A 27,463-nucleotide genomic window follows, 5' to 3' on the forward strand; every position below is an offset into this window, starting at 1 on the left:
AGAATTCAAATGCTTGCATCTCTTAAATGCCTAGTAATTTTAGACTATATCCTGGAACTTTTTTTTTGTTTGTTTTTAATTATAAGCACATGATTTGAATCACATTTAGATGTTATTTTGATTTTAGTAGTCAAAGAACTTCCTTAGACTCATGGTATATTTTTAAATATATATATATTTTTATTTACTCATTTGTTGGATGGAGACAGAGAAACTGAGATGAAAGGGGGAGCTAGTGATACACAGAGAGAAAGAAACCTGTAGAACTTGAAGCATCAGCCCACATGTGGAGACAAGGGGCTTGAACCAGGGTCTTCAGTTATAGTAATTGTGCTTAACAAAGTACATACGTCCCAGCCCTTCAGGTGCATTTTTATTGATTTATTTTTTTATTGAGGGGATTATGATTTACAGTCAACAGTAAATGCAGTTGTTGGTACATGTATAAAATTTCTGTTTTCTGCAAAACACTTTAACCTCCAGTGTGGGTCCTCCTCAACTATCATGTATCACAACCTGAACCCCCCAACCCCAACACCAGGTCCTTTACTTTGGTGTGCAATACACCAATCCCAGTCCAAGTTCTGCTTTGTGTTTAACCTTCTGTTCTTTTCAACTTCTGTCTTTAAGATCATCCCATATTCATTCTCCTTTTTGGCTTATCTCACTTAACGTGATTCATTCAAGCTCCATCCAAGATGAGATGAAGAAGGTGAATTCACCATTTTAAATAGCTGTGTAATATTCCATTGTGCATATATACCACAACTTGCTCAGCAAGGATCCCTGTTCGAGCCCCCGGCTCCCTACCTGCAGGGGAGTCGCTTCACAAGTGGTGAAGCAGATCTGCAGGTGTCTTTCTCTCCCCCTCTCTGTCTTCCCCTCCTCTCTCCCATTTCTCTCTGTCCTATCCAACAATAATGGCATCAATAACCACAACAATGTTTAACAACAAGAGCAACAAAAGAGAAAATAAATAAAATTTTAAAAGAGTGGGGTTGTAGGGGTGACACACACACACACACACACACACACACACCGAATGAGAAGGAAATGTTTGTCTGAGGAGAGAACTATTTGGTAAGGCTCTGACATTCTTGATGCTCCAGATGCTGTAGATTCAATGCCCAGTAGCAGCTTCTGCCAGAGATCAGCAATGTTCTGGTATCTTCTCTCTCTCTCTCTCTGTCTGTCTTCCTTGTAATTGGATTTATATCATTGAAGATTCCTATAAAACTTAGAGTGAAAAGAGTTTTGCCAATATTTTCCTGTAGGTATTTGGTAGTTTCTGGTCTAACGTCCAAGTCCTCTATTTAGATTTTACTTTTGTGTGTGGTAAAATGTAGTGGGTCAGTTTCATTCTTCTGTACGTTTCAACCTAATTTTCCCAACACCATTTGTTGAAGAAACTCCCTTTCATTTAATAGTTTGGGTCTCCTTTTCAAAAATTAGATGTCCATAGGTGTGGGGGTCAGGTGCATTTTTAAACCTGCCTTCTGTGTGTTGTATTTTAGTTTAAAATTGTGTTTATATATATATATATTTTTTTCCCAATTAGTTTTTGAACAAATTTTGGATAATGACAGAGAAAAATTGAGCAGGAAGTAGGGAAATAGAGAAGAGAAAGAGACACTTGTAACACTACCTAGCCATTCCTGAAACTTCTCTCTTGCAGGTGGGGCCAGGGGTTTGAATCTGGATTTTTATGCATTGTAATGTGTGCTCTTAAATTGTCATCTTTCCAGTGCTATGCAGATATTCCTACACATGCGCCACCCAGTGGCCATCTAAAGCCTAGACAACAGTTCTGTATTTAGTTCTCAATGTTTTGGGCATCCTGATAGAGGATAAAATCAACAGATCTGGAGGAAAAAAAAAATCTGGTTCTGCAGATATAGAGGCTAGCACAGGATTTCATAAACTACTGTATAGGATGGTTTTTCTTGAATGTCTTCTACTTTATTTTTTTCCTATACTGTGACTTCCTGCAGTTCCCTTTTTTTGTTTTGTTTTTTGTTTTTCTAGTTAGAAATCGAAGGCTTCAGTTACCCTATGATATTATGCATTTCTTCAGCTGCATTTATATCTGGGATCAAATGGCACAGAGAAAGGGGAAAGAATTACAGGGGATTTACTTCATCTTTTAGGAGGTCACACACAGTTCTAGCTGTTGGAGAGAATGGTTCCTTTTCAATCAGAGTTTTATATTCCTGCACATCCCTTTTGCCTGTGCAGATACTGCAGTCACCATGGAACTACGTGGTTTATGAAAGGATAGGGAGAAGAGGGAGAGAATAAAAGTGGTGAGGGGTCTGTATACACTATGAGCATTAGATTTCTTTTCTACTCTTCCAGTGAGTACTAGGGGACTTAGTTGATATTCACCTTTGAGTTCAGATTGCATTGTATTCAGGTCATAGAATATGTGAGGGGCAACAAGTGGTATGTATTTGGCTGGGGAGACAACATAGTGGTATGCAAAAAGACTTTCATGCTTGAGGCCCTTTTAAGTTCAAGGTTCAATCCCCAGCACATCATATGCCAGAGATGTGCAGTGCTCTGGTAAAAAAAATAAAAATTAAAAAAAATATTTACCAAGTGTTCAGAGATAATACAATTCTGATCATCTTTCCCATTCAGCCTGTTACTACTTAATTTCTTTAAAAAATATATCTTTTTTTTTTTTTTTTTTTTTTATTGCTACTAAGGATTATCACTGAAGCTCCATGCCTGCAGAATGAATCCACTGCTCCGGTGGCGATTTTTCCTTCTCCTCCCCCCCCCCCCCTTTACCAGATAGGACAAAAAGAAGTTGGGGTGTGGTGTGGTAAGGGAAGGGAAATAGAGAGATACCAGCAGACCTGCTTCACTACTTGTAAAGTATCCCCTCCCTGATGCAGCTGGGGAGCAGGAGCTTGAACCCAGGTCCTTGTGCGTAGTAAAATGTGTACTCATCCAGATGTACTACTTGATTTTGAGTCCTCAAATATCTACCCCTTACATTCTACCCAGATTTTATAATTGTATGTACTTGGAGAGAGGGCACAAAGTATTCCAATTATCCCAGAACCTGAACTGTCCCCATTTCCTTTTTTTTTTTTTTTTTTTAATTTTTATTTATAAAAAGGCAACACTGACAAAAACCATAGGACAAGAGTGGTACAACTACACACAATTCCCACCACCATGGGAACTCCATATCCCATCCCCTTCCGATAGCTTTCCTATTCTTTAACCTGGGAGTACGGACCCAGGGTCATTATGGGATGCAGAAGATGGAAGGTCTGGCTTCTGTAATTGCTTCTCCGCTGAACATGGGCATTGAGAGGTTGATCCATACTCCCAGCCTGTCTCTCTCTTTCCTTAGTGGGATGGGGCTCTGGGGAAGTGGGGCTCCAGGACACACTGGTGGGGTCACCTGCTCAAGGAAGTCCAGTTGGCATCATGGTAGGTAGCATCTGGAACCTGGTGGCTGAGAAAGAGTTAACATACAAAGCCAAACAAATTGTTGACTAATCATGAACCTAAAGGCTGGAATAGTGTAGAGGAAGAGTTGGGGTGGGGTGGGGTCTCCGTTTTGTAGATAGCTAGTTGGCCTATTTTAGTTATATTCCATAGGACCCACAACTATACTAGTTTTTTCCTGAGCCTGACATCTTATATGAAGGTGGATCCAAGTTATTGTTTGGGGAGATGATGTCATGACTGAAAAAGGGCTAGATAGCTGGATCAGGGAAGAGAGTAGTTCCCAAATATGGGAAAGGTGTATAAATATTGTTGACTGTAAACCCTATCGATTTTGATTTTATACTTTGGGAAATGATAGCATGGAAATGATAGCATGGAAACTATTCTGATTGGGAAATGATAGCATGGAAACTATTCTGATGGAAAAACTGAAGCATCCAGTGTATTTTGCACACATGGGTTTAGAGCACTACCTCCTGTTGGAGTAATGCTTTGTCTTTACTCTTTGATGTGAGCATCATGACCTGATGAGTATTAAAACATGACAATTGTCCCATAAAATTAATACTTGGCATTCTGAGGGTACATTTCTATTTATAGTCAAGGAAAATTATATGTGTGTTGCATTTGTATCCTCACTGTAAGTTAATCATGTTGTGTTACCACACTATCCTAGGTTAACCAAAAGGATCAGTGAAAACCTCACTTTGGGCCATATGTATGAGAATGTAAGTAATGAAACCCTTTCCCTGTTAATATACCCATTTGGCAGATTATCACAGCCAAAAATGTATCTCTTAGTCATTAAATTGTCAGATCTGTTTAGCATTTCTTTATATACGTAATGTACTGATAAGAAGATTTTTCATTGTTTTAAAGTAAAATTTAAGAGGAACAAATTGAGTCTTACTTCCATTAGAAAGATGGTTAAAAGTGGTGCGGGAGGTGGTGCAGTGGATAAAGCATTGGACTCTCAAGCATGAGGTCCTGGGTTCTATCCCCAGTAGCACATGTACCAGGGTGATGCCTAGTTCTTTCTCTCTCCCCCTATGTTTCTCATTAATAAAATATTTTTTTAAAAAAGATGGTTAAGAAAAAGAAATGGTTAATCAAAATTCCCTTAGAGTTGTTTGTGTTTGCTATGTCTACTTTTCTCCTTACTCTTTGACAAACTTCAGCTGGGCTCTCATACTGACCACCATACTGGCATAGCACTAGTGAGGAATACATTCCTAAACCCAGCACTGCTGTTCTCTGTCCTAGTCTTTCCAGCTCTACTAGCAGCAAGTTAACAGGCACTTCCTTTTTTTTTTTTTGCATACATGCCGCTTGAACACAACTCACTTTTGGTTGTCTTGCCTCATCTCCTTTTCTGGCTCCTCTTCTTTGGATGTTAAAGATTCCAGGGTTCATATTTCTCTATCTACTTTCATTCCTCTGGTCTCATATCTAGAAATAACCATTCAAATCCTGACAACTTACAAATTGGTATCTTCAGGGCCTAGGCCTTAGTACACCAAGTTAAGTGCACATAGTACAAAGCACAAATTGGTATCTTCAATGTACCCTTCTCTTAAACTCAGAACTTGTATACCCATATTCTTTTTTTTTTTTTTTCCATTTTCCCCCCTTTTATTGCCCTTGTTTCATTGTAGTTGTGGTCATTATTGTTGTTGTTATCGTTGTTGGATAGGACAGAGAGAAATGGAGAGAGGAGGGGGAAAGAAAGATAGATACCTGCAGACCTGCTTCACCACCTGTGAAGTGTATCCCTTGTAGATGGAGAGCTGGGGGCTTGAACCAGAATCCTTATGCCAGTCCTTGCGCTTTGTGCCACCTGCGCTACCACCCGACTCCCTTTTTTCCATTTTTTGCCTCGAGTTTTGCCTGCACTACGAATCCACTGCTCCTGAAGGCTACTTTTTCCCTTTTGTTGCCCTTGTTATTATTGTTGTTGTTGTCATTGCTGTTGTTGTTGTTGGACAAGATAAAGAGAAATGGAGAGAGGAGGGGGAGACAGAGAAAGGGGAGAGAAAGATAGACACCTACAGACCTGTTTCACCACTTACGAAGTGACCCTCCTGCAGGTGGAGCCAGGGAACCTGGATCCTTATGCTGGTCTTTGCACTTCATGCCATGTGCGCTTAACCCATTGTGCTACCGCCGGACCCTCGAATCTTCTATTTATATAGTCTCCCAGTCATCTACCTCAGTCACCCAAACCTTTCTTCCCCTTTTTTCTTCAGAGTTCTTGCATTCTGTCATCTGTTTTTATTTTATTGTCTAATGCAGGAAGACAGGATTGATCGTATAAACATTGGCATTTAATAGGCATCCAGGACATATTTATAAAATGGAAAAAAATTGAGGTTTCTAATTAAGATGTGAACATTCACCTTATCAGTCATAATTTGGTGTCATTATTTTATGCCTTTCTCTAAAGTTTATTTTTTCTTGTTTTAGAACTTCACCTTATCAGTCCTGATTTGATGTCCTTATTTTATGCCTTTCCCTAAAGTTTATTTTTTCTTGTTTTAGAACTGTATGTGAAACAATAAAATCTGAACCAAGTCCTGCATTTTTTTTTTAAGTAACATTTTTAAATCTTCTTAAATGAGAAATGAGGTGCCACAGGCATGCAATCAGTCAGATAGAGGAACAGTAAATTATGTAAGTGGCTCTTACTTTAAAGAGCTAAATCTAACAATACTTTTCTATTTTTTGTCCAGATAAGAGTATATAAGTACTGGGAATGGTGCTACTTGGAAGCCTAGGAATCTAAATACTAAGAAAAGCTTAATGTAGAATCTTTATTTGAACACATGTACAATGCTTTCTTTAGTGTCCAGAACATTCAAATTCAATACTACTGCAGCCAGTTAATCTACAGGATATTCCAGCAGCACCATTAAGCCAGAGACTGCCACCCTTGCCCAGCAATCATCCAGGTACTTGAGACCTTATTTCTATAATAAAGAAATGTGTGAAAATATCTTGTGTGCCAGAGATTCATTGATAATTGAAAATATTTAAGAGGAAAACGTAAAGGAATTTGAATTTTATGTACTTTTTAGTAAATTTAGACCAGATACCATTATGACCAATAACAGAAGGGTGAGAAATAATTGTATTACAGTAACTATAGTTATTTTTGAATGCTGAAGTAATTGAACAAATGCATTTCTGGTTGCCCTTCTTTGTTAGGATTTTATGTTCTAAACTACAAATAAGGTATTGTATGCATCATCTCAAAAATTCATACATGTTTATTGCTCTTTTATTGCCTAAAGCTATGACAAAGAATGATCTCCAGGCACCCAATTACTATGAGGTAATGGAGTTTGATCCCTTAGCTCCTGCTGCCACTACCGAGTAAGTAATTTACAAAATGATTTTCTTTCTTGTCCATGTTCCCTTTGGTAGCAGAGCCAACAGGATTTAGTTATACATTTAAATTTTTAAAGGTTTTGGCAGAAATTGATGGCCTTATAAAAAATTATTTGTGAAGTTTTACAGAAGTTGTTTTCTTAATGGTCATTCTCAGACTTACACAAAAAGATAATAAAAATGTTAGGGTTGCACATAAAGAACTAGAACCATCTTGTGCACTAGTGGATTCCTCATAGAAGCCTGGGCATAAAGATACTCTCCAGCTTGAGAATGGTTTTGACTGGCAACATAATAATGTTCTTGGTGGTATGTTGTACTAAGAACTTGTTTTCAGCTGTTAATACATATAACAAAAATGTACATAAAGTGGATGAATAAACCATTAATGTGAACTTTTATTTACTACTATAGTACTGTATATAGCTATGGCTTATGGTGGTGCTGGGAATTAAAACTCATACTTTGGAACCTCAGGAATGAATCTTTCTGCATAATCCTTATGGTGTTTGCCCTGCTGTTATGAAGTTATTTTTAAGTTGAAATTCTAACCCAGCATTATTTTATGATTTCATATAGGTCAAGTGTATATATTTATGTAGTGGTAGGCTCATTAGAACTTTGAGATACTTTGAATTTTATCCCAAAACTGTTTAAAATGATTAAAACAGGTTTATGGAAATTGTTTAGAAACTGGCAGCAAGCTTATCAGCTTTGCAGTTACACTGTGTATGATCTACACAAAATTTAAAATGTACATTTAAAAATTAATTGCTAAGACCAGGAAGGTGGGCTCAGCAATAAAGGACTTGCTTAAGGTTCTGGGTTTGAGTCCCCAGCACTGCGTATGTTGAAGTGGTACTGTGGCCGCTCTTAGTAAATATTTAAAAATTAAATATAAATGGCCAACAGTTGATTCTTGCAATATTTAAAAATATATGGGGAGCCAAGCAGTGATATGACCAGTTAGGTGCACATTATTATTTATTTTTAATTTCTTAATTGGGGAATTAATGTTTTACATTCAACAGTAAATAGTTTGTACATGCATAACATTTCCCAGTTTTCCATATAACAGTACAACCCCCACTAGGTCCTCTGTCATCTTTCTTAGATCTGTATTCCCTCCCACCCCCACCACACCCACCTGAGTCTTTTATTTTGGTGCAACATGCCAATTCCAATTCAGGTTCTACTTGTGTTTTCTCTTCTGATCTTGTTTTTCAACTTCTACCTGAGAGTGAGATCATCCCCAAATCATCTTTCTGTTTCTGACTTATTTCATTTAACATGAATTTTTCAAGGTCCATCCAAGATCGGCTAAAAATGGTGAAGTCACCATTTGTTGATTGTTAAGTGTTAGTTTAATTCCACTGTGGTCTGAGAAGATGCTTGGGATGATTTCAATGCTCTTGAATTTGCTGATGCTGTCTTTGTGGCCTAGCATATGGTCTATCCTTGAGAATGATGCATATGGACTTAAGTAAAATGTGTGTTAGTTTCTTGGGATGAATGACTCTGAAAATGTCCAATAGTTCTAGTTTATCTATCTCATTTAGTTTCCTTATGTCCTTATTTTCTACCTGGGTGATCTGTCCAGTTGAGAGAGTGGAGTGTTGAAGTCCCCTACTAGAACTGTGTTGCTGTTAATATATTGCTATAGCTCTTTTAGTAGATGTGTGATATATTTAGATGGTTTCTCATTGGGTGCATAGTTGTTAATAATTATTAAGTCCTCTTGATTGACTGATCCTCTGAGCATTAAGTAGTGTCCATCGCTATATTTTTTAATTTTATTCATTTTAATGTCTGTCATGTCAGATATGAGAATAGATGTTCCTGCCCTTTTTTGCGGTCCATTGGCTTGTATGATAGTTTCCTATCCTTTCACTTTAAGTCTGTGTTTATCTTGAGTTAGGTTGGTTTCCTGTAGACAGCATATTTTTGGGTTGTGTTTTCTGATCCATCTTCTTATTCTGTGCTTTTTAATAGGTGGATTCAGGCCATTGACATTGATTGATATCAAAGATTGAAGATATTTTAATGTCAGTCTTATAGGGTTTTAGTGTTTTGATAGATGGCCTATTTATGGTGGTCTTATTGTTCTTATTGTTTATAGGAGATCTTTCAGAACTTCTTTCAGGGCAGGCTTGATGATAGCTGATTCTTTCAACTGTTGGTTGTCTAAGAAGGTTTTTGTGCCTCCATCTAGTCTGAATGACCATCTAGCAGGTTACAGTAGCCTTGCTTGAAAGCCTTTCTCATTGAGCACTCAGTAGATATCTTGCCATTCTCTTCTGGCCTGTAGTGTTTGTGTGGAGAACTCTGCTGCTAATCTTATGAGTCTTTTTTTTTTTTTCTCTTGCAGCCTTCAGGATCCTTTATCCTTATTCCTTTCCACTCTAAACATGATGTGTCTTGGTGTCCTTATGTCTGGGTTAATTCTGTTTGGGACCCTCTGGGCTTCTTGAACCTTATGTCTTTTATATTGTCTAGAGAAGTTCTCAGCTATTATGTCCTGAGGAATGCTTTCCTCCCCTTCCTCTTTCCTCTGGTAAGCCAATAATGCATATATTATTTCTTTTGAAGCCGTGCCATATGACTCTGTTGTTGCTTTCAGAATTTCTTTTTGAGATCTTTTTAGTTGTCTGTAATTCGTCCTCGATCTTGCTAATTCTGTCTTCAGCCTCACTGATTCTATTCTCTCTCCCCTCTACTGTTTTCTGGAGTTCATGTATTTTATTATCCTGCTTTGATACTGTTTTAGCTTGTTCAGCTAGTTGTGTTCTTAGCTATTTCAGTTTCAGCTAATAACCTTGAGATAGTGTTTTCTTCCAGAGTCTCATTGGTTGCTTCTGCATTATTGATGACAATTCTTTCAAACTCTACTCACTCCTGTGATTTTCTTAGCTAATATTTGGATGTTGACCTCTTTGTGTTTCAACCTTTGGGGGGCTTTTAGCTGGACTGTTGTCCTGGTTCATCTCTCCAATATTCTTCTTGTTGGTTTAATTATTTTACGTAGTATGTTATGAGGTCCCTTTTTCGGTAGTTTTCAAATTAGTGATCACTCTTGCCTGGATTGACTTGTGTCTATGTAAGGTACTTAAAGAGTTTATAGTTGTGGAAATTAACAGTTGTTTCAATATTATTTTGATCCCTGAGTTGGAGCACAGATGCTGTTAAAAGCCTCTTTTGTCCTTTTTCTTCCCTGTAGGCTATGGGAGCCTGAGGCCTTTTAAACTATAAGTAGGCTTCTTAGCTTAATCACTGACTCCTGACCAGGAGATAAAGCAGGGTGTGGGAGAGAGAGCACAGTGGTTATGCAAAGAGATCTCACAGCCCCACTGCTTGGCCACCGAGGTATAGATCATCTCCCGAGTTTCATTAATTCTCTGTCCCCTGGTGTCAGCACAGGGCCTCCCTGCCATTGCTCCAGATTCTGAGGGCAGTAGCAATGGAGACTCGCAGTTGCATTTGCTGAGTCTTAGGGGAATTCTCTTCTTCCTTCAGTCTTTTCGTTGGTGAAAGAGACTGGAGGTGTCTCAACTGGTAAATTGCTGGTAAAGTGCTAAGTTTGTGCAATTTGCTAAGTTTGTGCATTTCATTATTCTAGTGCTCAAATCTTCTACTTCTCTCTAGATTCTCCCCACTCAGCATTCATATATCTCTAGCATCTCTCATTTTATAACACAATCTCTAATCCCTCATGTACTTGAACTTAGTACTTTAGCTGTGAAGCCACTATCATTCTTTCATTTAAGTTGTTGGCACAAGATTTTTATTTTAAAATGTATTTATTTTTATTTTAAGGGAAAGATAAAGACAAGAGCACTGCTCGGCTCTGGTTTATGATGGTGCTGGGAATTGAACCCAGGATCTCAGAGTCTCAGGCATGAAAGTCTTCTGCATATTATGCTGTCTCCCCAGCCTAGCACCAGATTTTCAGCTAACTTGTATGGTGGTTAAAAGCTAAAACAGAAAACATGAAGCAGAACTTGGACTGGAATTGGTGTATTGCAACAAAGTAAAAACTCTGGATGTGGATGGGGGGGCGGAATTCAGCTCCTGAAACATGATGGCAGAGGACCTAGTGGAGGTTGTATCGTTGTGTGGAAAACTGAGAAGTGCTATGCATGTAGCGACTACTGTATTTACTGTCATCTGTAGAACATTAACCCCCCAATAAATAATAAAAAAAAAGCTACAACAGAAATTTGAAACTGATAATATAACCTTTCTGCCTTATTTCTAGAACTATTTATGAAGAAATTGATGCTCATCATTTTAAAGGACCTCAAAGTCATAAAGAATGTTGAGGTAAAAACCAAAATTTAACCAACTTACACTCTATATGATGTAAGTGTATTATCTTCTGTATTTAGTATTTGCATTTACAAAGGCCGAATTTCTGACACTTTGATAACTACATAAATTCCTTTTAATCACTTAAATTGTAATGAATCATGGCTCACTAAAGAAATGTGTTTGTAACCTTATTAAAAAAATAACTGAGGACAGGCAGTGACACACCTGATTAAGCACACACATCACAGTGCACAAGGACCCAGGTTCAAGCCCTTGGTCCCCACCTGCAGGGAGAAAGCTTCACAAGTGGTGAAGCGGAGCTGCAGGTGTCTCTGTCTCCCTCTAAATTTGCCTCTAATAAATAAATAAACATTTAAAATAATCATTATCATCTTGAGAATGCAGAAGTTGCTTTATGGTATAGAAATGCCTCTGCTAACGAAAGCAGATAATTAATAGCAATGAAATCAAATAACTACCATTATATACAGTTAATACTATGTGGGACTAGTAGAACCTATTTATTGTCGATCCAGATAGGTGTATTCTTCCTATTTGCTGCTACTAGTCGTCCCATTTATTTACTGATGAAAGCATGGCCATGGATAACTTATTAACCCAAATCTCCTTCCTCCTACCCTTTCCTCTACTACATTTACATTTACGGCACTCTAGTTATCCAGAAATGGAGAAAAAAGGGAAAAGATGGAAATAGTAGGCTATATTCTTTTTATTGTAGGTTCATGTGGATGGTCAATTCACATTAGGGGAGCCAGCTCTAAAAGGTAGCTTGGTCCAGAAGAGAAGACCTATGATGATGAAACATTTCTCCTTCACAACAATGAAGTTTAACAGAAGAGCAACAGTTTCAGTGACATTTATGCTTCCTGGCAACAGTTTAAGCTTTCCCTCTAAAGAACATGACTATAACATATATTCACAAGTTAAACTCATTGATCTGAGACCAGATTTAATTGTAGCATCTTATGTTTCACAGTCTTCCTATACTTACAGATCATCACACAACTAAAGAATACATTTTACTAAAATAATTCTGAATTGATAAGTATGAAATGTGAAAAAATACTCAGGAAAAGCATGAGTGCCTTCATTTGACTAAAGTTGAATGTAAAAGTCAATTTGCACTTCTTTATAAATATGATCCTTAGTAATACTAACTGTTCTGGTTTTTTTTTTTTCATTTTAAATGCAGCTTATTTGGAATAAAGATTACTGAAATTGTACATTCATTTACAGACAGATACTAATGACATTATTATTAAAACAATGATACAACTTTTCTTTTTATTTACAGCTTGTTTAAATTTCTGATGTCAAAAAAAATCTTCATAATCCCACACTAACATTTTAACATTCAGCAATTTCGAGTAATTATAGGACTTAAGTGCTGTGGACACACATTTTATTTCTATTTAATTACACTGAAATTTCAAAGTAACGTAAATACTACGATTAAAAACTAGCTCTAGATCTTAATGGGAAAAAAGTCAAAAACCTCATTTTTGAGCAAGCTGTTAGGGATTAAGAGATTTTTCTTCCATACTGAGCTTTTTAAATGTTACTGTTCATAATGAAAACGTTACTGTTCATGATGAAAGAAACTAGTGATTATCTTAGAAGTAACCATGCAAATCCTATTCTGATCTAGATCCTATAATAAATAACCAAGGGCACCAAAAACCAAAACTCAATGCTACATGTAAAAAGGACTAATAATTTAAGATGAAACCCAATGAATTTCACTGATCAAATCCATGACTACATATTTAATAAAGAAGTTTCTTTTAAAATTACTTGTCAGGCTGGCAACACAACTCACTTGTATAGTGTGTTATGCCTTATGTACAACCCAGGCTTAAGCCTGGCCCTCACAGCATTGAAAGTTTTGCTGCTATGATCCCTTTTCTTCCTGCTTTTTCCCTGTCTCTGTCTAAAATAAAATCAGTCGCCAAGCTAATAATACAATATGTTTATACTCGTACACTCAGAAACAGGCATATGTTTTTTCTAATTTTATATTAAAAAGCTAAATCTTTTCTCTTAGTCTCAAGTTAAAGAAAATAGTTGGGAATAAAGAACCACCAGGGGCCAAAGAGAGTATTAAGATGTTCTCGGTCCTACGTCCCCTGTACCACCAACGAATTGCTTCAGTTGAGCGGTGCTCTGGTCAAAAAGAAAAAGAACCACCAATCAATTCATTTTATTTATTTATTTATTTTATTTATTTACCAGAGTACTGCTCAGCTCTGGTTTATGGTGGTGCTGGGGACTGAACCTGGAACTTTTGGTGTTGTAGGCATGAAAGTCTTCTTTGCATAACCATATGGTACCTCCCCAGCCTCAGTTCATAACATTTAAAGTAGAAGCTTCACATTACTGTACAGTACTTTGTCCTCTGAGAAGACAAGTTACATTTCTCAAAAGTCACCCATCTGTAGCAGTAACTAGTTGTTGACTTCAATTATAGCCAGGAACTGGTAACTTGTACCCCTCCTTTGCTTCAAAAAAAGTATAAGAAAGAGTGATGAGATCAACATTCACCATTTTTGGATCTTCAGCAAATTCAGGATCAATGTAGAAAAACACTGGCATATCTACTTCCTCTTGTGGATTAAGCCTTTGTTCTTCAAAACAGAAACACTAGAAATTTCATAGAAAAGTATTTATTAATGTTTTCATTCAGTTATCTTTAGTAGTTCATTTCATCTCAGACTGAGTGTTGCTTTAAGGACTGGGAAGCTATTTTTTCTAATCACATAAGTAAACAGCTATTTGGTTTGGTCCTGGATATCTGTGTAGCTGTTACAAGCAATGAAAACAAAAAGATTGATATTATGCATTTTCAGAAATTAACAACCACCAAAACTATGAAAGTTTAGTATAAGACAACTCTACTTTTATATAAAGTTTACATTTAGTTATACCTGTATTTTATTGAAATACTGTCCAGCTTCAAATGGTAACACATTGTATGTAGAAATTCCAATTATTGGTTTGTCAGTAGGATTCTTAGCTTTATAAAACGCCAGTGCAGTCTCTCCTGGCACTACCTGTTTTAAGGAAAATATGCATCATCAGTATTATCAATCTCATACAGTACCTTCTTTTCCTACCAAATTAGTCATGTTTTTCCCGGTTAGTCTGTAATACCTAATCTAAGCAAATGTTGAGTCAGCAAAATAACAAACTTCTGATTTTCAAATATTATCTTTGTTATTAGCGGAAAAACAATGCTTAATGATGCTTAGTAAATTAACTGTCCTCTTGTAGACACAAAGTCTTCAAACAATAACCTGCAAATTAAGTTAAATGTGTTCAAGAACATGTCAAATCTGTCCTGATTATCACTATGATTGACTGAAAATTTCTTTTAGTTATCAACATTACACCCAAATTGTAGTCAGAGTAAATTATATACTAGTCTGTAATTGAAACTAATATTTAAAACTGTAAATGAATGATAAAGCCCTCAATCATTGAAAAAAACTGTCATATTCACTAACCTAGGGAAGCACTAGTAAATAAGTTAAAAAAAATTGTTAAGCCTTTTTAGTTATCCATTAATTCATAGAATTATTAAAATTTTAGGAAAACTTTCTGAAGTAGCCCCTGGCTTTTTTAGTTTGATTACTTTACAGAGAACTTTTAAACAATGATTTCAAACTTTTCCTTTATCATTTGTAACTGAGAAAAATGATACAATGATAGTTGCTGTTAACTCTTAAGATTAGTCACCAAGAGAACTACTCAGTGAACTTGAGAATGCAAAGAAAAAAAAGCATTTTCCACGTTTTCAGACTTTTATTGCAATACCATCTATATTGTAAAAAATTAAAAGTGAAATTATAGGGTTGGGGAGTGGCTGAACGGTAAAGTGTGCCTTGCATACTTGAAGCTCTGAATTTATTCAATTCCTGGTACTGCATATGACAAAGCAATGTTTTAGCCTCTGTATAAATAGTAAAAAATAATGTATAGTCTGTTAAATTGTTGTAAAGTACTATCAATAAAGTAACTCATGGGGAAAAAAAAAGTAACTCATGGAGAGAAAAGAACATGCAGTCTTTCAATACTCTGAAATTAAGTACACTTTCAGTATACTGAAATTGAATGTCATGAAATAGTTTTACAAATGGAAAGAATTTTTACATAAATAAAAAAGCCTTTATAACCCTTTAACTACTTACATATATTTCTGTTTGCTGAGGTCTAAAATTCCACTGGAGACTTGCATGCACATCTGCATTGAATGTGACTTTAATGATACGGTCCTTAACAGGTACCATGTTTTCTATCTGGTCTGACCCATGACCTGCTACCGCTGCTCCTCCAAGACCAGTAGTCTAAAAAAAAAGATATTAAAAGCATAATATGCCAAACAATATGCCTAGGTGCTGCTAGATCTATTTACTAATATTGAAACTTTTCTCTCCTTAACCCACTAGACCTGTGTTTGAATATTTATTGTCACTGACAATTTATTCTGGATGGTATGACTACTTTGGTGTCAAGGGCGTACATTTACATGTTAGAAATTTTCACAGTAGTGACTTGATTCATTGATATGATAAAAAAGGAGTCATTTGGCAGGTAGCAAGCTCTACAAAAATAACAAATCAATGATAATACTGCTTACCTTTTCATTAAATATATTTCTTTCTAGAGTTTCCTGTCAATTATTAATAAAACTTACCCACAACCAAATTATTCACTATTAATTTTCTGAAATTTCAATGAAATCATTTAATTTCATTTCCCACGCCTGTGGTTATTTTTCTGTCACTTAAACTTTCATAGCATATTAGTTTGTAGTTTCACTTATATAGTCTGCTTTTCTCAAGCATCTTATTTTACCAAGCTGGTCGATTTTTTTTTTTCATGGACATATTTGCATAGTATTTTTTTTTTTTATAGAACCACCAATTAATCAAAGAAACTGATCTTTTTGGCCACCAATAATAAAGTATGAGGATGATCTATATCTATATCCAAGTCTTCCCTGTCTTCATTGCCATTATTTCCTTACTAGAGATGCTTGAAAAAAAATCTTACTTCCATGGTCATCATTCTCCTTCTGCTTGTGGTTGCCAGAATTCTGGTCTCCGGATAATTAATCTGTTACTATACTAGGAAAAAAACACCAAATTTGAGGCTAAGCAAGACTGTCGGCAAGATATAGTATTACTATTTTCTGCTTGTCACATAAGTCAACTAGCTTCACTTAACTGCTATGTACCATTATATAATCCTAAAAGAGAGGATACCTTTATTTACCCTGTCTAGTAGATTAATAAATTCTTTTGTCAAAGAGAGCTATAATATTTACATTTAAAGATACAACTTTGTGACCCAGGGCAGGGGGTGACACTGGATAAAGCATTGGCTTCTCAAGCATGAGGTCCCGAGTTCAGTCTCTGGCAACATGTTGGTTCTTTCTCTCTTCTCCTATCTTACTCGTTAATAAATAAAACTTAAAAAAAAAAAAAAAAAAAGGATGCGTGGTCTGGGAGGTGACGCAGTGGATAAAGCATTGGGTTCTCAACCATGAGGTCTTGATCCCAGGAAGCAAGCACATGTACCAGAGTGATGTCTGGTTCTTTCTCTCCTATCTTTCTCATGAAATAAATTCTTAAAAAAAAAAAAGAGGATGGAATTTCTTTTGAATCATTTGAATAGATTCCTTACTGTATTCTTGCTTGTAGTCTCTGAAAAGCACACTCTTCACATTTCTAAGTACGATGATTAGAGAAACTAGGATAAACATGACAAATGTGCTCTCTGTACTAGACTGTCTCATTCTGCTGCTAACCAGCTTTAGGGACTAAATGAATCCGTTTGGTGATACTTTCCATACTGATAAAATTGGTGTATTAATTAGTTTAGACAATCCTTTATTTATGGCTCCAAAAGTGAAAGAGATAATCTTATGAAAATGTTACTAGGTTGGCCATGAGGTTGCATAGTGGGTAAAGCATTGAATTCTCAAGCATGAGGCCCCGAGTTTGAACCTGGCATTGTATATGCCAGAGTGATGATCTAGTTCTCTCTTATTCCCAAATTAAAAAAAAAAAAGAAATTTTTTGAAGAAAGAAAACACTATTAACATCTAAATTAAGTTAAAGATTACCATTTATCATTTTTACTTTCTTGCCCTGCACTCACTTGCATACACAAGCACAAAACACTGTTACTCACTTTCAGTTTGGAACTTTAGAAAGCTTGGCAATGATGATTCTGGTTGGGTAAAGCTGTGTGGAGGGTGGGGGTGTTGTCATATAAAGTTATAGGCAATAAGGAGCATTCCTGGAATCTACTGTATCTATACAGTAGATAACCAATATTGACAACCAAAACCTGTTATTCCCTGAAAATTCACATTGTTCTCCACCCCACTGCAGTGGTTTGCAGAGATCTATTCTTGTGTGAATTCAGTTCTGCTTATGATGTAACCAACTGGCAGTCTGACATCTCCTGCTTGGCCCATGCTGGCCATCCAGAAATCAAGTTTATTAAATTTTCCTACATTGATGCTGATATTAGGAGACTGAACAGTGAAGTCCTTTTACCTTCTACAGTGTGTCTGAAAACAAAGGCAAGCTAACTCCCTAAAGACAAAGTGGTAAACCAGCTACAACTGCCAGTCAGTAAAGAACATCTGTGCTGGAATCACCTTAGGAATCTTTAATAATAATAATAATAATTTACTAGCTCTTACTCCAAGACATTCTGATTTGGCTAGGGATGTGTCCTGCGAAGCAGGAGTTTAAAAAATTCTCCAGGTGGTGATTATGCTTAGGTACATAAGAGATGAAAGACAACTACCAGATGGTTTCACCAACATGTGTTATCTAGAGACCTCATTTACATGAAATTGCAAAAAAAAAAAAAATCCAAACAAAACAGAAGCAAGCAAACTGCAAGATCTGGGGCTGGGGAGACAGCATAATGGTTATGCAAAAGCCTTTCAAGACTAAGGCTCTGAGGTCCCAGGTTCAATCCCCAGCACCACCATAAGCCAGAGCTGAGCAGTGTTCGGGCTAATAAAATAAAAAAGACTTGTAAGATCTATGTTGGTTATCTTTGGGAAGAGCATGGGATACAGAAATTTGGTGGTGAGTGTGGTGTGGAACTAGACTTCGTGACCTTACAATCTCGTAACATATTAATAACAATAAATATATATAGGCGGTCCTGGAGGTTTTGCAGTGGATAAAGCACTGGACTCTCAAGCATGAGGTCCCGGGTTTAAGCCCTGTCTGGTTCTATCATGTTTCAGAGATAAATAAAATCTTTAAAATGCTGGTTATAACAACCCATTAGAAGAAAAAGAAAAGAGGAGGAGGAGGAGGAAGAGAAGAATGAGACGACGACGGAGGAAGAAGAGGAGGGGCAGAGAGAGAGAGCGCGCCAAGGTACACACGGCTGATCTGGATGGTGGTGACTGTCACGTGGGCAGCCCCGGTTTGCGCCCAGCCCCCACCACACGCGGGCGGCGCTGTGCGTCTCCATCTCTCTCCACCTGAACAAGTCCGTCTGCTGCGGAGTCGCCCGCCCGCCCGCCCAGAGAATGCCAAACCCAAATGCCAACAGCCCAATCCCGATGGCTGGGGCCCCGGCTCCCGCCCCCGCCTTCCTATCGGGTAACAGCAGCAGCTGTACCCGAGAACCTGCGCTCCGAACACCGCTGCCGAGGGATGCGGACCCGGGCACTAACGAGAGAGCGGCGGGGAGCTTTCACAACCCGCTGACCACCCCCCCCCATACCCACACCCGTCTCCGACCTAACGGGGTGGCGGGGCCCGGGGTGGGCCCATCCTGACGTGATGGCGACGGAGGGGGCGCGCCTCAGGGGCCTGCGTCCGGCCTCCGCGCAGGGATCCCGAGCGTCTCCCCGTTGTCAGTAACACGCACACGTCCCCCGCAAGAATGAACGGTCTCGGCATTTCCGCCTCACGGAGCTCAGAGACTCAGCGTCTCCATAGGAGGCGGCGAGCACGGCAGCAGGAGGCCAAGGCGTCAGGCCCGAGGCGCCGCCACTCCGCCATGTCGGCCGTCAGCGCCGCGGTCACGACCCGGTGATTCTGCCGCCGACTTCAGGTGCCCGGGCGCCTGCTGCTTCCCCTCAGGCGGGTCAGCGCGGCCATCTCCCACACCCCCCTTTACCCCCAGACATGGCGGAGCGCCACCTCCCCGGCGCTCAGCCCAGTGGGCAGCGCGGCCCTCACCTGACAGTAGAGCCGATAGAGAGGGACGGCGGCGTACGACGCCCCCAGCATGGCCACGGCGGCCGCGGCCACGTAGGTGAGGACGGTCTTGTTCCGCCGCCGCCAGTCCTCCTCCTGCGCGCGCGTGAACGGGTTCGAGCTCTTGGGCCGCCGCGGCGGCTGCTCGACCGGATCCCGAACCAGGCTGGGGCGCCTCCATGTGCCAAACCGCCTCAACCCGCTCTCAGCAGTACCTAGTCCGCCGCCCTCGGCTCTGAGACAAGGTTCGACTAGCTCTGCCACCTTGATCCGGCGCCCTGAGAGGCTCCGCGGCCAGGCGCAGAGAACGACGTGCCTCCACTCCGCACGCCGGAGCCCCCACATACCACCGGGCAAGCGCGCCGGCCCGTCAGGGCCCAGAGATGAGATCTCGCGAGGCTACTCGGCATCGCGATATTTGGGTCAGTCCAGCCGCTGCCTAGGCTACCAGGCTTTCCAGGTAGCCGCTCTTGGCTGTCGGACTACGGAGGCCGGGTTGCCAGCATTCGGGTGAGTTCGCGTTTTGCTTCAGGACTGTCTCCCCCATCTTCGGTCGTCTACAGTGCCCAACTAAATTACTTTTTGGAAAACGCCTTTGCTTCATGGCGTGCAAGTGCCGATTTTCCTAAACCCCATCAGCCTTTGTGTGACCCAGCGACTGTTCCGCGCACGGTCTTTCTCCCTGGGACATTCTGGCTGCCGCTCACTACCCTGGACCTGGCTTCAAGGATCACCTCTTCCAGGAAGCCTTCCAATGTTCGAGCAGCCCGAACACGCAACAGCATGTAGTTTCTCAGTCCCTGGGGATGGGCTTCGATTGTTGTGATGCTCCTCCAACTACTCGTTCAGTGAATCTTGTTTTGTTTGGGCACGGGAGAAGCGTAGGCAAACTTGGAGGAAAGCGATCTGGCTTTGAGGGTCATCCGAGGAAAAGCGAGGTGCTGGGGGGGAGGTGATGATTTTCTTCACTTGGCTCACTGGACAAAACCAGATCTGGAAAGGGCAGCCAGCAAAGCCCATTCTTGCCGGAGTGGAAAAAAACCTCTTTGCAGAAACATCAAGTCGTGGTGAAGAGCTGCGCTTCTGGGGTCAGAAAGGGCTGACTTAGCCCCTCACTCTTCCTTCGGATGCTCGGGGGGCATATTTGGAAATGAAAATCATGCTAGTGAGGATGTGTGTGAAGTGATTTTCGCAGTATCTCCAAACAGTGATAATGACCTAACGTTTTCTTATTAAAAATATGTATATATATTTTAAAACTTTACTTAATGTGTTGCCAAGTGGGGGTGAGGGTGGTAGGATCAGAGGAGCATGGCCAGGGATTGAACTCGGGACCCAGAGCATGAGTTTGCAGACCCCAAACTCTTGTTACTGTGTCACCTCCCCACCATTAAGCTTTCTAACTAATGTTGATCCCAGGTACAGTCATTCTCATGGTTAACAGTCTGAGAAATTCAATAGCCCGAGTCACCCAAGATGTGTTATTTATTTATTTATTTATTTATTACCAGAGCACTGTTCAACTCTGGCATATGATGGTGCAGGGGATTGAACCTGGGACTTTGGAGCCTCAGGCATGAAAATCTGTTTGCATAACCATTATGCTATCTATCCCTGCCCTAGATGTGTTTTATTGATTGCACTCCTACTATGGGCCAGACTTGGTTCTAATTACTAGGGCTACAGCACAGAGAAAGTCAAACAAGATAACTAAGGAAATACTAAGGAAGATAGTCAAGTAGCAGATGCATAAGTACAAGAATTTCCATAACAGAGAAGACAGTGGGATAGCAAGAGTGTGTATGGAATGGTGAGGGGGAAGGAGGTGCTGTAAAAATAGTGAGAGTCTGGTGCGTGGCGCAGCGGGTTAAGCGCGCAAGGGCCGGTGTAAGGAACCCTGTAAGGAAACTGGTTCGAGCCCTAACTCCCCACCTAAGGGGAGTCGCTATTCAGGCGGTGAAGCAGGTCTGTAGGTGTCTCTCCCTCTTTCTGTCTTCCCCTCCTGTCTCCATTTCTCTCTTGTCCTAACAACGACGACATCAACAACAACAATTATAACTACAACAATAAAAAAGAAAACAAGGGCAACAAAAGGGAAAATAAATATAAAAAAAATGAAAAATATAATAATGGCCTTTCTGATGTTGCTGACATTTGAGCTTAGTCCTCAAGGACTAAGGAGTCTTTAAGGAGTCATCACTACTGACTATTCCAAAACCAAGCAAAGGCCCAGAGGCAAGAAAGAGCTAGGAATACCAGTGGGAAACAAAAGGGAGTGTTTCTGGCCTAGGGGACAGGGAGGAAAGTGGTAGGAAATGGGGTCAGAGACATAGGTAAGGCCAAATAATATAGAGCCATTTATGCCTTGACTAGGGGGTTGAATTTCATCCTAAAAGCAAGGGTGAGCTGGCACAATAGATAATAGTGTGTTTCTATTGCCATTTGCAGGACCCAGTTTGAACCCCACCCACACCCCCATTCAAATAAGTTTTTGATGCTGTGGTGGGCCAGTTTCTCTCTCTGAAAAAGTCAGCTCAGAGCAATGGAACCCCAGTGATGACGTCCCCCCCATGGGACATTCCCCTCCAAAAAAAAAAAACAAAAAACAAAACTTGGTAAATTATTAGAGGGATTGAAGCATGCAGGTAATTTGATTTTGTGGAGGGTGAGTTAAAGAAAGTAGGGCAAAAATGGAAGTAGAATAGTTAGGAGAGGATTGTAGGAGCCCAGGTGAGTGATACTGGTCACCATGAAGTAACTGATGAGCTGGTGGCCTCAGAGCCAGAAAAAAACATAAAGCCAGGAAATTCACCTATCTTGTGATGCTTTTCTCCACTAGCACAAAAATTTCAGACTCTTATGATTCTCTTATGTTCCTGTTTAATGAGAACATTTCAATTTTTCCCCCTCTGTATTCACCTTAGTTCTTTTTTCTAATGTATTTACAAAGACTTCTTTGCTATTTTTTTTCCAAATCATTTTATTGGAGGAAATAATGGGGAAATGGGTGGTTGTGTACTTTGTTGATTGCAGTTGTTACCATGTGCAAGGACCCAGGTTCAAGTCCCTCCCCATCTATAGGTGAGGAGAGAAGTTTCATAAGCAGTGAAACAGAGCTGTAGGTGTTTCTCTTTCCCTCTTTCTATCTCTCTACCCCCTTTCAGTTTCTCAGTCTCTATCCAATAAATGAACACATTTTAAAAAATATATGATTTTTCTAAAAAGGGGAAAACAAACACAAAAAAGAATGGTTTACCTTCAGTTATCATTTCCCTATGATAGGTTCCTCACACTACTCCTAGTACCATCATGGTGTCCTGGGTGTCTTAACTTTCACCTCTCCCACATCTGCCCCCAGTCCCCAGAGAGACTAGACAACTAGTCAGCTCTAGCTTACTGAACCCAGGACCTCCAGCTTTCAGGCTTGAAAATCTGGCATTTATCCACAAGATCTGTCATGTTTACATTTCTCATTCAAATCCATACAAACATTACTGTCACTCTAGCCAAAAATGTATTCTCTTCATTCTTTTTATTTAGGCAATCTTTACATGCAAATAGCTGCATGAATATACCACCAACAGTGTCTGTGTCTTGTGTGTATTCCTTGATTTTAAAATTGTAAATAAGGGAGTCAGGTGGTAGCACAGCGGGTTAAGCACATGTAGCACAAAGCACAATGACTGCATATGGATCCTGGTTCAAGCCCCCAGCTCCCCACCTGCAGGGGAATCCCTTCACAGGAGGTGACGCAGGTCTGAAGGTGTCTTTCTCCTCCTGTCTCCCCCTCCTCCATTTCTCTCTGTTCTATCCAACAAGAATGACATCAATAACAACAATAGGGGGTCGGGTGGTGGCACAGTGGGTTAAGCGCATGTGGCGCAAAGCGCAGGGACTGGCGTTAAGGATCCCGGTTCGAGCCCCCGACCCCCCACCTGCAAGGGAGTCGCTTCACAGGCGGTGAAGCAGGTCTGCAGGTGTCTATCTTTCTCTCCCCCTCTCTATCTTCCCCTCCTCTCGCCATTTCTCTCTGTCCTATCCAACAACGAATTGCGTCAACAAGGGCAATAATAATAACCACAACGAAGCTACAACAAGGGCAACAAAAGGGGAAAAAAAAAAATGGCCTCCAGGAGCAGTGGATTCATGGTGCAGGCACTGAGCCCAGCAATAACCCTGGAGGAGGAAAAAAATAAATAAATAACAACAATAATAACTACAACAATAAAACAAGGGCAACAAAAGGGAATAAATTTTTTAAAAATTGCCAATGAAACTATTCTTCTCCAAAGGAGAATATAACCTTGATAGCAATGGAGTAGTGTTGGTGTTGGCTGCATTTCTTGTGAGTTTGAGTATTTTTGTGATACTGCATAAATCATTATGATAATGAATGCTAAATAGTGGAGTCTATCATGAGTGGAATGGTGCACCTCAGGGGAAGGCTTGTACAACCTCATTCTCTAGATAGAGGAGTTGATTATAAATTTATAAATTTAAAACATCTAGATAGCATAAGACCCTCATGCCTGATGCTCCAAGACCCCAGCTTCAGTCCCCTGCACCACCCTAAACCAGAGCTGAGCAGTCTTCTGTTAAAAAGAAAAAAAAAAAAAACATATTGGGTTGCCATCTTAGATTACACCATTATTTGCAATGTGATTCTTTTTTTTTTTTTACATAAAATCATTTTATTTTAATGAGACAGTTACAGAGAAAAAGATATATAGAGAGACCAGAGCACTGATCAGCTTTAGCTTATGGTGGAACTTGGGACCTCAGAGCTTCAGGCATGAAAGTTATTTCTGTAACCATTATACTGTTTCCTCTAAGCCTCATTTCTTTAGTCTTTTTTTTTTAATTGCCACCAGAGTTATCAGTGGGGCTCCAAGCCTGTACTACAAATCCGACTTTCCCAGTGTTTTTTTTTTTTTTTTTTTTAACTATATAGGACAGAATGAAATTGAGAGGGTTGGGGGAGGTAGAGAGGGAGAGAGAAAGGGATACACCTGAAAACCTTCACCACTCATGAAGCATCCCCCCTTCAGTCAGGGAGCAGGGACTTGAACCTGGCTTGCGCATAGTAATGTGTGCACTTAACCAGGTGCACCACTGCCTAGCTTTTCCCAAACCTTCATTTTTGGGCAGTAAATAAATAAAACCATATGTGAATCCTTTCTAGTTGACTGTACTTTTACATATAAGTTTGTTTTTTTTTTAAAACCATACTGAATTTCGTCTAAGGCACTGTGATGCTCTGGTTTTCTTTCTTTCATAAATAAATAATTCTTTTTCTAGAAGAATCTAGGGGGTAGGCATGCGTTATCATGCACAAGGACCTGGGTTCAAGCCCTTGGTTCCTACCAAAAAGGGGGGGACACTTTAGGCATGATGAAACAGGTCTACAGGTCTCTTTCTCCCTCTGTTCCCCACCCCCACCCCCAATTTCTCTATGTCCTATCAAAAATAGAAAGAGAGAGGGAGGAAGGATGGAAAGAAAGTAGGAAGGAAGGAAAGAAGACTATAAGGCCCCTTAAAGTGGACACTTATCTTCATCATATGTCTCAAGTACTTAGCATGGTATGTCTGCATACATGATTGTATTGAGAGGCTGGTGGCCCAGGGTATGAATGAAAGCAAGCAGAAAGCAATCAGGTGGTCGGAGGAAACTTCTGACAGCAATGAGCTGTTGCTCTGATGATTTTCACATCTTCCAACTCTCCACACTCCTTGTCATGAAGTGTTCTGGTGTGTCCCACAGAGTTGGACTCAGATACTGTGTACCCAACCCTCAAGACAAATGAGCTACATTCCTGAATTATTTGGATTCTTGAGTGAAACAAATGGACTAGCAGCAGGAATATTGCATTTGAGTTCAGAATAAAGGAGATGGTAAAATAACCCTTTGACTCATCTTTTCTGTTGTGATTCCATGAAACTAGACATCAATTAAGTAAAGTCTAGCTTAGAAGGGAGTTATTTGTGATGCTGCCAATGCTTTTTTTTTTTAAAATTAATTAATTAATTAATTTCTTTTAACCAGGGTACTGCTCACTCAGCTCTGGGTAATGGTGGGGCCAGGGGAATTGAACCTTGATGCTTCAATTATGAAAGTCTTGCTTAAGCATTATGCTTAGCTGATTTACTAAATAGTTGTTTTGCATGGAAGTTCTTTAAGTTTTATTTTTATTACATGTGAGAGTTTACATGAAGCAGAGAGGACAAAGAGACAAGCCAGACTACCACTCTGCTACATGAGTGTTGGAGATTGATCTTGAACCTCAAGTCTGAAAATCTGATTGCTTGGTAGTTTTTTAAAATTTTAATTTACTCTAATTATGTTTTATTATTATTATTAGATAAGGGAGAGAAAGTGAGAGAGACAGAGATACTTGCAGCTTTGCTTCACCACTCGTGAAACTTTGACCCCTGCAAGTGGGGCCTGGGGGCTCAAACTCAGTTCCTTGTTCATGGTAACATATACACTCAAACAGGTGTGCCACCACCCAGCCTCCCTGAATGGTTCTTAAAGCATTAAAAAAAAAAAAAAAAAGAAGAAGAAGAAAATCTTATCCTTCTTAGAGTTAAGGTACTACCTTCACTTGCATGATGCATATGTGTGTGTGTGGAGAGAGAGAGAGAGTCAGAAGTTGAGAGGCAAACAGGAGATTGAAAGGGAGAGAGACAAACACCTGTGGCACTGCTTCACCTCTTCAGGTGGGGGCTGGGGAATTGAACCTGGGTCCTTGCTGATTGTAGCATGCACAGTCAACCAGGTGTGCCAGAGCTTGGCTCTCTGCATGAGATAAGAAAATATGGTCCATTCACAAAGTAGCATACCATGTGACTGTAAAGCAAATTAAGAATTAAGATGCTATATAAAGTTATAGAAAGATTTCCAAGTTATATATTTAATTAAAAAATAAAAAGTTTGTAGACTAGATTTGGCACACTAGACCTTAGTGCTTAAGCCCCAAAGTTCCCTTCTTCAATTTCCAGGACAACCAGGTGTCACTGTTGAGCAGTACTCTGATCTCTCTGTAAGAAAATAATCTTAAAAAACAAAACAAACAAAGAAACCCGATACAACAGTTTATAATAGTCTCTGAGACCATTCACATGAGATTCTATATAACCCATTCCCTCAGGGATCATGTACGTACATAGCTTGAACAACCAAATACGTGTTCCTTGTATCTACTTTCTATGTGAAAAAAACTCAAGGAATCATAAATTATTTTAATAATTTATGCATTATTAAAATAACTCAAACATTTCACAATAACTTTTACTGGATTGTAGAAGTGGTGTGGACATGGATCAAATGAATAGGTGCATCCATTATATATTCCCCACTGGACTATATTAGCTATTTAAAATTTTGAATAACAGCATTTTATTATGGCAACACCTCATTACAGACCCCTGGAAGCGTCAACCCTGCTTTGACCTAGCACGTTATGATTGGGCCCTCCTCAATCGCTATCGAACAGGCCATGGCCAGTGCGCCGCTATGTTCCATCGCTGGGGAGCCAGAGACGACCTGAATTGCCCCTGCGGCTACAGACAGACTATGACCCACATAGTCAATGACTGCCACCTCTCCAGATTCAAAGGAGGTCTCGAAACTTTACATCAGGCTCAACCTGACGCTGTTGACTGGCTACGGAAGAAGGGCAAACGCTAGTAGTAGTATTATGGCATTGTGATAATTTCATCAAGTTAATATTTGCTGTCATTTCTGTCAGATGTTTTATCCTGTTCAAATCAATTTCTCTTATTTTTGACCTTGTAAAGAGAACTCATTTTAGAAAATGTTGAATGTCATGTCTTTGAGAAGATGATTTGTGAAGTCTTTTTCTCAAACATCATAGGTATGATGGGCAGATTTTTTATCTGATGAGATTTTAATCATACAGAGTGAAAGCTAGTTAATGAGATTATAGTAAAGAAATATCTATATCAACATGAAGATCCAATTTACTTTTTCGTAAATAGATTCATTTTATAATACCAAAAGTTTTCACTCTAGGGTC

At 39.5% G+C, this 27,463-nt stretch overlaps 3 protein-coding genes across 10 annotated transcripts in view; 2 read left to right on the top strand and 1 right to left on the bottom strand.

The window, feature by feature from the left end:
• Positions 1-12,442, top strand: part of TOM1L1 (target of myb1 like 1 membrane trafficking protein) — a 57,724-nt gene extending 45,282 nt beyond the window's left edge. For 2 of the 3 annotated variants that reach the window (XM_060203769.1, XM_060203771.1), the window contains exons 12-16: positions 4,145-4,196; positions 6,311-6,416; positions 6,759-6,840; positions 11,111-11,214; positions 11,903-12,442. In XM_060203769.1, the coding sequence (XP_060059752.1) occupies positions 4,145-4,196; positions 6,311-6,416; positions 6,759-6,840; positions 11,111-11,174 (304 nt within the window). In that variant the 3' untranslated portion in view covers positions 11,175-11,214; positions 11,903-12,442. The remainder of the gene's footprint in view (positions 1-4,144; positions 4,197-6,310; positions 6,417-6,758; positions 6,841-11,110; positions 11,215-11,902) is intronic. The other variant, XM_060203770.1, reaches the window with a different exon arrangement.
• Positions 11,876-19,808, bottom strand: LOC103120920 (cytochrome c oxidase assembly protein COX11, mitochondrial). The gene is made up of 4 exons (XM_007531415.3): positions 19,410-19,808; positions 15,372-15,527; positions 14,109-14,234; positions 11,876-13,824 (listed from the first exon to the last, which is right to left on the bottom strand). The coding sequence occupies exons 1-4, from the start codon at positions 19,770-19,772 to the stop codon at positions 13,642-13,644; spliced, it is 828 nt and encodes a 275-aa protein (XP_007531477.1). The 5' UTR covers positions 19,773-19,808; the 3' UTR covers positions 11,876-13,641.
• A 21-nt stretch (positions 19,809-19,829) lies between these two features.
• STXBP4 (syntaxin binding protein 4) overlaps positions 19,830-27,463 on the top strand; it is a 214,024-nt gene continuing 206,390 nt past the window's right edge. For all 6 annotated transcript variants that reach the window (XR_009553085.1, XR_009553087.1, XM_060203767.1 and 3 more), the window contains exon 1: positions 19,830-19,937. The gene's annotated coding sequence lies outside the window, so the exon portion shown is untranslated. The remainder of the gene's footprint in view (positions 19,938-27,463) is intronic.

The sequence above is a fragment of the Erinaceus europaeus genome, chromosome 12, assembly GCF_950295315.1.
Source record: "Erinaceus europaeus chromosome 12, mEriEur2.1, whole genome shotgun sequence".
In the NCBI taxonomy this organism is placed as follows: Eukaryota; Metazoa; Chordata; class Mammalia; order Eulipotyphla; family Erinaceidae; genus Erinaceus; species Erinaceus europaeus.

Bases quoted from the DNA above. Each gene is read 5' to 3' on its own strand.
- LOC103120920 (XM_007531415.3), bottom strand. From the start codon at position 19,772: ATGTGGGGGCTCCGGCGTGCGGAGTGGAGGCACGTCGTTCTCTGCGCC. The intron at 15,528-19,409 runs GTGAGGGCCGCG...CTTTTTTTTTAG, and splicing joins TCTATCGGCTCTACTGTCAG to ACTACTGGTCTTGGAGGAGC. The intron at 13,825-14,108 runs GTATAACTAAAT...TGAAATTTCTAG, and splicing joins AGTATTTCAATAAAATACAG to TGTTTCTGTTTTGAAGAACA.